Source organism: Limulus polyphemus, unplaced genomic scaffold (assembly GCF_000517525.1).
Source record: "Limulus polyphemus unplaced genomic scaffold, Limulus_polyphemus-2.1.2 Scaffold292, whole genome shotgun sequence".
In the NCBI taxonomy this organism is placed as follows: domain Eukaryota; kingdom Metazoa; phylum Arthropoda; class Merostomata; order Xiphosura; family Limulidae; genus Limulus; species Limulus polyphemus.
Genome location: NW_013665902.1, coordinates 53784 through 64054, shown reverse-complemented (window position 1 = coordinate 64054; position 10271 = coordinate 53784). Strand labels below are relative to the sequence as shown.

At 31.4% G+C, this 10271-nt stretch overlaps 1 protein-coding gene across 2 annotated transcripts in view; it reads right to left on the bottom strand.

Annotated features, from left to right (window-relative positions):
* Window positions 1–2625: 2625 nt before the first annotated feature.
* Window positions 2626–10271, bottom strand: part of LOC106457105 (actin-binding Rho-activating protein-like) — a 13899-nt gene continuing 6253 nt past the window's right edge. For both annotated transcript variants that reach the window (XM_022382913.1, XM_013916488.2), the window contains 2 exons: window positions 5606–5946; window positions 2626–4459 (listed from right to left, as the gene is read on the bottom strand). In XM_022382913.1, the coding sequence (XP_022238621.1) occupies window positions 4289–4459; window positions 5606–5946 (512 nt within the window). In that variant the 3' untranslated portion in view covers window positions 2626–4288. The remainder of the gene's footprint in view (window positions 4460–5605; window positions 5947–10271) is intronic.

Below are 10271 nucleotides of genomic sequence, written 5' to 3'. Positions count from 1 at the left end.
TTAACAGATAAACTTCCAGCCAAAATGTAGAAACTTTTGAGAGCTTGTGTTGAGAAAGTTTGGGAACCCATGATTTAACAGATAAACTTCCAGCCAAAATGTAGAAACTTTTGAGAGCTTGTGTTGAGAAAGTTTGGGAACCCATGATTTAACAGATAAACTTCCAGCCAAAATGTAGAAACTTTTGAGACCTTGTGTTGAGAAAGTTTGGGAACCCATGATTTAACAGATAAACTTCCGACAACATACGTCTTCATTTTTGTCGTTGTTGTTACAATATTTTTTATTTAGATTCACGTGTATTATAATTGTCTCAAGTACACGCACTTTTAAAAACTATTATCGTTATATCAGTGCATCCCCCATATGTATATTCTGGGAACTTCACAAAGCATCTAGTTGCCAGTCAAGGTATTTTTTTTGTCGTGTATGTATTAATTAAATCACGTCATATAATATCATAATCTAAATGTAAATGTCACGAAAACGTTTCGAAAACCCCAAATGTCACTGACTTTACGATCGTTCAAGTGAGGTGTGTTTAGTAGGTGTTACTTGACATTTAATATAAAAATACATACGTAGTTGGTAATAGTAGAGGCTAATAGTAGAGCAAATACAGTGGATGCTACACGACGTTAGTTTCACGGTTTTGGTAAAACAGGTATTTGTATTAGAACTTTCGTGCAAACGTACACAAAGAGTATCTGCGCACAGCTATCTCTAATTCTGAGCTAATAAGACTAGAAGGAAGGTGGCTAGCTAACAGTTACCAAAGCCAACATTTGAGTTACTCCGTCAATTAGTGGGATTTGAACGTCACTTTTTTTATATGGATCCACGGCCTCAAAGTGCGGAGTGCAATTTTGTTTTGTTTTCTTTGCAGTAAACGAGACGCGAACGAAAGATTCGTAGTCCATTAGGATAACAACGCTCGGCCCTGGAGTTTTATCATAAATAAGTATACGCCTAATCAAAAGAACCACGAAATTAAATGACAAACATGATAATGAAGCAAACTTGACTAGCCTACACAGGAAAGTTACTTCTTTGTAAGAATTAAATTAAGAAAAATGGCGCCCAGAACAAACAGATATCATTTAGTGAGTAAGAAAGAACCGGTGGATACCACTGAAATGGCGTTAGGTTTAAAACTGTTTGACATAAAATAATATGAGAAAAGCAAGTTATATAAATTTTAGGTCTGTTATAAGATTTCACCTATTTAAGTAACCATTTCTTCAAAGGCTGAGCGCGGCCCATTGGTTGGTCTGTAAATCTGAGGTTTCATGTAACGTCACGTTGGTGAATTACAAGAGTGATGATCAAATCCCACTATTCGTTCTGACAATAGTAGCCCAAGAGTTGTAGTGTTGACAAGGAAAACATATAGCAGACGAATATATCGAAGGCAGCTAGTCATCACCACCCACCGCCAACTCTTGGGCTACTCTTTTACCAACGAATAGTGGGATTGGCCGTCACCTTATAGCGCTCCCACGGCTGAAAGGGCGAGCACATTTGGTGGCATTCGAACCCGCGACCCCCAGATTGCGAGTCAAGTGCCCTAACCACCTGGCCATGCCGAGCCCCCCTCGTGTATCTTTGCACAACATTTCACAAAACAAAACAGGCTAACCATTTTATAATATATCAAGAGTTAAAGAAATTGTTGTAAAACTAAAGCAAAGAGATGTTATTTAGTAACAATGCTCCCACAGTCCCAAAGTGCAGATCATGCAACCTCGGATCGACAGTCCAGAACGCTAACCTCTGGACGACACTCGGCTCGCAGTAAGACGTGGATGGCTATTCTATTTTTTATCCTTTTAATTAAATCATTTGTCGCATTTGACATTTTATTTGCATAGTTTCACGACAATCTTTGAATTTTTGATTTCCTTAATTATTACAAGCAGCATTTAATGTCACTGAACATCTTATTATAATCACTGCCGTGAGCGTGCGTGAGAAGTTTTGCAAACCTGTTTTCTTATCTTCTGCTTTATTTTAATTGTATTCCATTGTTTTGACCTTGATTAACGTTTATTTGAAAAGTTTTTTTTTTACCTGGCAAAGAGGCTTGAAACTAAATAATATTTGTATATTTGAAACGATCCTTATTTACTTTCGATGTTACAAACATCGCCGAAACTCACTGACTTAGATACGATTCTAGTAGTTTCAATCAAGCTGATCAGTTCATCAAAATACAACAACTGCATTTGTCTTTTAATTATCGATAAACTGATATACTCAATCGAAGTTTTTGTTCCCTTTTTAAGTTCAAAAATTAAAAAAACTTTAATGAAAAAATGTGTACAATTTATAAACGAATAAACGATACAAGTGCCACCTAGCCGAAGCATTTCGACTCGCTAACAAAGTTTTTACATCTTCAGTTGGGGATTATATCCACAAGTTTCTTTTTTGTCAGGAAATTCTAACAACGAGACTACAAGCAAAATGCTATCATATAAAAAGTAAGAAATTACATAAATTAGGATAAGAAACCATGAAAATTAACCACTACAATAAAACTGTATTATAATATTTAATTTTTATTTTATTTCGGAAGTTGTTTAGCCCGATTTGTGTCATATGAAACAAAACTCAAACTTTGAATGATAGTATTTATAATTTTATTACGATCAATAATTCGTTTTCAAAGCATTACAAATCTCGTTCTTGCAAAACATTCCAGTTACAGAATATGATTAAATGTTTTTATCTTTATTTTACTCAACAACATTATCTCATTAAAATTAGCAACACTTTCAAACACAAGTTGAAATTTACTAACTGATGACGCTATTAGAATAATTTCTATACATTTTCAAATTAAAAGACAACACTATAAAAGTCATATTAGTCTAACAAAATGTTATTTTTTCTATTTACTCTTGGGATAAAAATGCATCTTTGCACAGCTTTTATGTTTAATAAGCCTATAAGTATATTCTTGTATTTATTCTAGCAACACAATGAAAGAATGATGCTAGTTTTGAATGTTTATATACTTAATAACAGCAGTCAATTCTATGTTAAATGAAGATGTGTAGATCAAAAGACTTCTTACTATCTTTAACATGTACTTGTTATATCCTAGCTGACCTAAACATAAAACCATTATGTGGCAATTTTTTTACACATACTACCTCTCAGTTAATATAATCTATCAGGTAAGTATGAAATCAAAATGTCCTGATTAATTTCAAATCTCTAAAGATATGCTAGTAATAATACATACCTACATACCATCTTATTTTTCTAAACTTACATATTTAGACACTCAGATATTTTTTTACACTGTAATTTGTACCTCCTAAACACAAATCTTGTAATTGTTTATACATGAATAATGTTTATTCCACAAGTTTTAAATATTATGTACTGATAAAAGTAGCATGTAAAATCAGTTTTTTTTATATATTTATGTTTGTGTGTGCAACCTTTTATAAGTGAAGATTTTTTGTACAAAAACTTTCACTGGTCAAATATACATCATACATGAATATTTTTATTATTGATATTAAAAAAAACTTTTTAAATTTTCTACTACTCAAATTTTTTCAGGTAGGGTTGTTATAAACTTACAGTAAATAGATTACTATTCTAATGCAATACCACTTTTACATATATCAAAATCCCATACCAATTTACAATACAAACATACAAGACAAACGACTGAGAGATCTTGACACTGTTCAAATATTAATTAGTTTGAACAGAAAAATAAAGTTTCAGAACAAGTTACAAATCTGGCCAGAATTATTATAGTAAGTATCATTTATAGAAAGTCAAATCCTTGTTAAGTGTTAGAGTATAAAAAACCTGTTTGTTTTTGTTTAAACCTTCAGAAAATTGTATGTTGGTGCATTTCCTTAAGATTTTACTAAAATGTATTTCTCACTTAAATCTTATCTAAGCCACTTATTGAGTCAAAATAAAAGTAATTTTGACTATTAAAAATATAAAATTCTGTTTCATATAATAGTTTTAATTTTGAAAATACCTATAACACTAACATTATTTTGCTTATTTATGCAATCCAGCTTCAAAGTGATGCAATGACACTATGCACCCTTGTAAAAAACAACAACACTCATTCTAAAAATGTAATTTGTTAGAATATAGACAATTTAATTATTAAAAAATTAATAACAAAACATCTTGTTGGAACAATCAAAGATTAAAATCCTAATTGCATTAACAGAAATAAGGCACTATCATAAGGCTCTGATTTTCTGACATAGATGGCTAGCCAGAGAAGAGAAAGCTATCAGTCCTAGGTCTCATGACTAAACAATGTACTAATCTCATCAATGGGTTTTAGCAGACTAATAAGGACATCATCATCTCTTCGCTGAAAGAGCATCTCGCCTTCAAAGTAGACAAGGCCATGCTTTCTAGCCCGCATCAGTACACCTACCAACTTATTAGATATCACTGTATAGATCTAAGAAAGAAAAACGAATTTAATGGTTCTATAATATCAATTCTTGTTTAATAGATAAGCTTTTATTTTATAAGCTATACTCCTGGTACAAAAACACTTCAATCTTCCATATTATTTCACTCATACAATACACACTCTTTCTGCTGTATACATTTAATACTGACAAAACCACAGTAATTGTACCACTTTGTAGCATGTATGCTACAAAATGTATCACAGAACTTGGAAAAGCCAGAAATAACATTTACTTGTTATTAGTCTTTGCAAAAGTAATTCTATTCTATCACTTATGTGTATTTCAAAATTATTAGTATTTGCATTAAAATCACAAAAACTTCCACATTCCTCTGGAGGTTGTCAAAATTAAATTTAACGTTTCTCAAAAATTAAACTCAATTCGAAACATATCTTGTTAGAGTTTTGAATAATGCTTTTCAACATAAGACTGACTCTTACCATAAAAGTTGACTATACAACCTACTCAACAGAATTATAAACATAGCAAGATACGTTGGAAAATTAAAGACTGACTCTCACAGAACAACTAAGTCAACAGGAGATTTACTCCTGTTGGACAGCAGAAGATGTCATAAGATGGTTGAACCTGCAAGATGCCCTAATCACTGTAAATTCAACTCATGTTGGACAGGATCAAATGCTCTAATCAGCAAATGGCTGACTCAAGTTGTACAGCAGGACAATATACCACAGTTACTGGAATATTTTCTCCTGTTTAGCAGCTTGCAATTAAACATTATAAACTAGAGAAGCTGAAACTGTATAATGAGTCTGAAATGTCAGACTTACAAAAAATTGTACATATATTTTTTTTTTAATATACTTTGAAATATGTACTACTCAACAAATGCCCAAGATCTGTTAGACATGATGCCCAAGTGAACTGGTTAATAGAAGCATATGTTGTTGGGCAACAAACAATATCCAAGACAATCAAAAGCTGACTTTTGTTCGACAGCACAGTATGACAAGATGTAAGCATCAATGTAGAAATTACACTTGAAGAAAGCTTTAGATTTCACTTGCAGGCTGAAAACTGATTGTGCAATAATTGGACATAGTAATTTATTTAGCTGCTTAATTTTATAAATAAAAAGACCATAACATTTGAAAGAACTAAAATCTCACCTGAAACAATTCTCCAAAAGTTATGTCAGCTGTTCCATCATAATTCTGTTCCCCATTTTTCCAGATCATTTCACACAAGAATTTAATCTCATTACTGATCATTTCATTAGCCTTTATGCCTCGACCCTCTGTCTTGGATCCTTCTACTGGCTTTCCATACCTTGGATCATCTTTATCCAGTCGAGCCCTGTGAGATGCTCCTTCCCAGCTTGAGAATGGATTAATCATCTGCTTATTTTTATGCTCTTCAGCTTTCTTCTGAAACATTGAAACTCTGCTAGCTAATCCAGTGTTACCATAAATCTTTACTGGTTGCTTTCGCAGCTGAGCCATTCCATGATCTAACAAGCATCAAGAACATACATTTACCTGGTAACATTTCTAAGTATATAAGCAATACTTAACTATTAGACTTATTTAGCTTCACAATAAAGAAATATGCAATAGAACCTAATGTTTTACAAGTTAATGCTAGAACACTTGTTTACTACTATCATTACTTTAACATTAGACTGGCAGTATGTTTTATTGCATAAATTATCATGTAAGCTTTACAGAATCATTAGTTTACTATTAAGAATATACTTGTAAACCATAGACTTTTTTTTGTCTGGCCACCTTGTCTTCAAACTCCATTTTGTCTTTGAAAGTGTTCCTACAACTTGTAAGACAGTCATCAGATATTTTTGTTTCCCAATACGAGGCAACTTCAGCACTTAAGTTGCAGATTTATATCTATTTGAACTTTAATTTTCATAGAATACAAACCATTAAAAAAAAATAAAGCTATTCGTGTCACCTTGCTTTAATATATATATTGATTACATTCTTTCTTATAGCTAAATATCAAGATTTTCTTGACATAGCCAAACAAGAGTTTCATTCACTACAAATAAATCACAATATCTGGACTTTGATATCAGCACCATCAATCAAACATTCAAATTCAAAGTTTTCAACAAAATGTACATTTTCAAGTTTGATTTATGAACTTTCCATTTCCAAACAAAATTAAAATGTTTACTATTCACAACTTATTAGGTACAACAGAATTTACTCAACATTTAAAGAGTTCTCGTAAACACACTTTCATTTTTCACAATCACTGTTGCTCCTATCACATTTTAAATGCAAAATTCATTCAGTTTTGTCACAAATTCAACAAGATTCTTGCTAACAGCTATTGATTTCGAACGTTAAGAGAATATCACCACCTTTAGAGCTGGGTGATTTGTGATATTTACTAATCAGTTAATTTATGGCCCAATTACATTGCAAAAAAGGGAGGGGTAGCAGTAGGTGCTGACACACAGTTGCATTCCCTCTAGTCAGCAGTTCAAAAACAACAATGAATAAGTAAAAAACATAACTTTATATACTTGATTCTTTTGTGAAATTAATCTAATCATAACTTAGATTGTTGGAATAACTGAAAATGGTAATAACCTAACATACTAATTTCAGTTAGTTTTTTTTTTTGGTGACAATTAACATAATTGAAATTGTTGAAATAAACAAAAACAGTAAAATTCAAAAACACTAATTTTGAATGATCCATTAGTTTGCCTCCCATTGGCTCAATGGTACCTCTGTAGGCTTATAACAATAAAAACTAGATTTCAATACCTAGCACAGATAACCCATTGTGTAGCTTTGTGCTTAACAGCTAACAAACAAATAAATCAATTCATTTATGTGGCACTATATAATGTAATTCCTGTTCATAGATAATCAATTAAGTCACCCAACTATAATGATCGCCTTTTAAAAGCTTTTGTTTGGAAAATGTTAAGGTAATAGCGAACTGCTTGAGTGTATTGATACCATTAGTTTTACCTCCTGTTAATTTAAGATCTTATTATGTATAGTCACTATTACCTATATAATAATTCTACATATGACATTACCTCATTAACTAAGCTACAACACTTTGTGCTTATTACTCTCTTTGCCACATTGATGATTGTTGTAAATTTTATTGTTACTACTGAACTTTCTCAATGATTATCTCATTTACATCCCTGTTTTTATAGAATAATTTACTATATTACTTACCGTTGAGTGGTCCATGTGTTTTCAAAGATAGAGGTTATGTAAGTGGGAGTAGTTAAAAAATGTACATTTTGTTCGAAACTTTAAATTTGAATGGTTGACTGATGGTGCTGATATCTAATTCCAGATATTGTGATTTATTTGTAGTGAATGAAATTCTTCCTCAGGGTGAGGTCTGGTGGATAAACTTGTTTGGCTATGTCATGAAAATCTTGATATTTAGCTATAAGAAAGAATTTAATGATATCGTTTTCATTGTATCACATCTAAAATTGTTATATTTTCATCAGAGAATGAATATTGTACCTATTTGTTGTCTGATTCAAGCATTCTTTAATTTATTATTTTGTTTCTTCATAAAGATCAGTTTCGGGCTGTACTACCTGTAATGTCTTACTAATTCACTCCGCACCTGTACAATAACATGTGTAATAGTAATTATACGCTCCTCTAAAGTTACACCACCAGAACTCATTAGTGGATTTAATTTGTACCAGATGTCTTACATATGATTGTATAAAACTTTGTTTAGTTTTATGTGGTTGTAGAGATATTACCTTGTTCAACGAACGTTAAATCGGCAACAGTACTGGAAGCTAACAGCTGGTATTTTTTTGTTTTGTAGGTAAGGTATATTCATTTTTTTTATTGTCACTTTAATAAAAAGTATTGGTTAGTTGCTTAACATATTTAATTTTATTAGTTTTTATTTTTTTTTAAATATACTTTTATTAAAGGGATTGTTTTGCATTGTTAGCTTAATACATGAGTTTAGGTCTAACCCAAATCTCCAAAGCTGGCCAAACTTTAAGATATTATTGATATTTTAGTCCAAAATATTGTTATCAGCAAAGGTTCCCTACTGATGAAAGAATGCATTCCAAACTTTATAATTAAGAAAATAGGAAAAGCATATTTAATTAGCTATATTCATTACTTGGTTTAATTTAAGTTTCACTCTATATAGGTAGCTTGCTCTGATTGAAAGCTAATATCAATAAACCCAAGACACTTACAATGGAGTCATTATTTTTTAACCAGACCTTTAAAGGGAAGTAACTTTTATAGGAAACTAACGTGCAGATCAGAATACTGCTACTATTATACAGATTATCGAGTTGATTAGATGGGATTAAAAAGCATGTTAAATTTAACAATGACAATGTATGAGAAAGTGCTGGAAGTAGCAGTGACATAGGATAACATTCTTATCTATGCAAAATAAACTCTGGGTGAATGAGAGGAGAATATTTTTATCTTTATTAATCACTTTTTTTTCTTCTCATTCACTGCTGATGTAACAAGCTTTCATGAATAAATATTTATTTATCTATAACTAAAAAAGAAGTAAATGCTTCAACTAAGTAGACACAGATTGAATTCACTGCTTTATGCCACTAGAACTAGGATTTATATACCATAAATTTTAAGAGTGATAAAGTAAGGGCAAGACTAGCCTGCTGATTTGCCACTTCTGATTGATGAGTAAAGTTAATTAAAAGTAAAAATAAATAATAATAAATAACTGATGTTAAAGGATTACTTTGGTGAACTGTGCTGTTTATCAATGAACAATTACTGCTATAGTGTGAACTAGATTAAGTTGGGGAACTGTACTGTTTATCAATTTTATTTAACTCATTTACATATCAGAATAGAGTAAGGATTAACAACACATTATAATTATTTATCGTTCACACTATAGCAATTGTTGTTCATTGATAAACAGCACAGTTCACAAAGGAATCTAGTTCACACAATAGCAGTTGTTGTTCATTGATAAACAGCACAGTTCACCAACTTAATTTAGTTCACACTATAGCAGTTGTTGTTTATTGATAAACAGTACAGTTCACCAACTTAATCTAGTTCACACTATAGCAGTAATTGTTCATTGATAAACAGTACAGTTCACCAACTTAATCTAGTTCACACTATAGCAGGTGTTGTTCATTGATAAACAGTACAGTTCACCAACTTAATCTAGTTCACACTATAGCAGTTGTTGTTTATTCATAAACAGTACAGTTCACCAACTTAATTTAGTTCACACTATAGCAGTTGTTGTTTATTCATAAACAGTACAGTTCACCAACTTAATCTAGTTCACACTATAGCAGTTGTTGTTCATACAATTTGATAAAATAAGTACTGTTTCAACCACTACTATATTTGTGATATTCCAGCTGGTCTGACGAGTCCTGGTAATGGACGAAAGGCCTTTTAAGCACTGTATATAATATAGTGTTGTTAACGTATTATTATACACTCTTCTTTACATTCATTCACAAGTTCTTAGAATCTGCTGACCATGGCCACCAAATGCTCCCACTGTAAGCACTCAGTCAGTACTTCACTGGAGTGCTTATTATGTTCTGTATTTGCTTCCCTTAGTGGAAAATAATGGCACAATACAGGTTATTTTGAAAAACATTTTAAAGCAGATTTTACATTTTTGAACTATCGAACTTAGCAAAATTGTGCATACTGAACTTTCCTCTTAACATTCATACCACTAAGAAAAAAATACCTGCACCAATTGTTTTTTATTGCACGACAAAGTCTGGGATACAAAAAATTTTGAACTTTTCAGGAAAAACTACATATGGTTCTA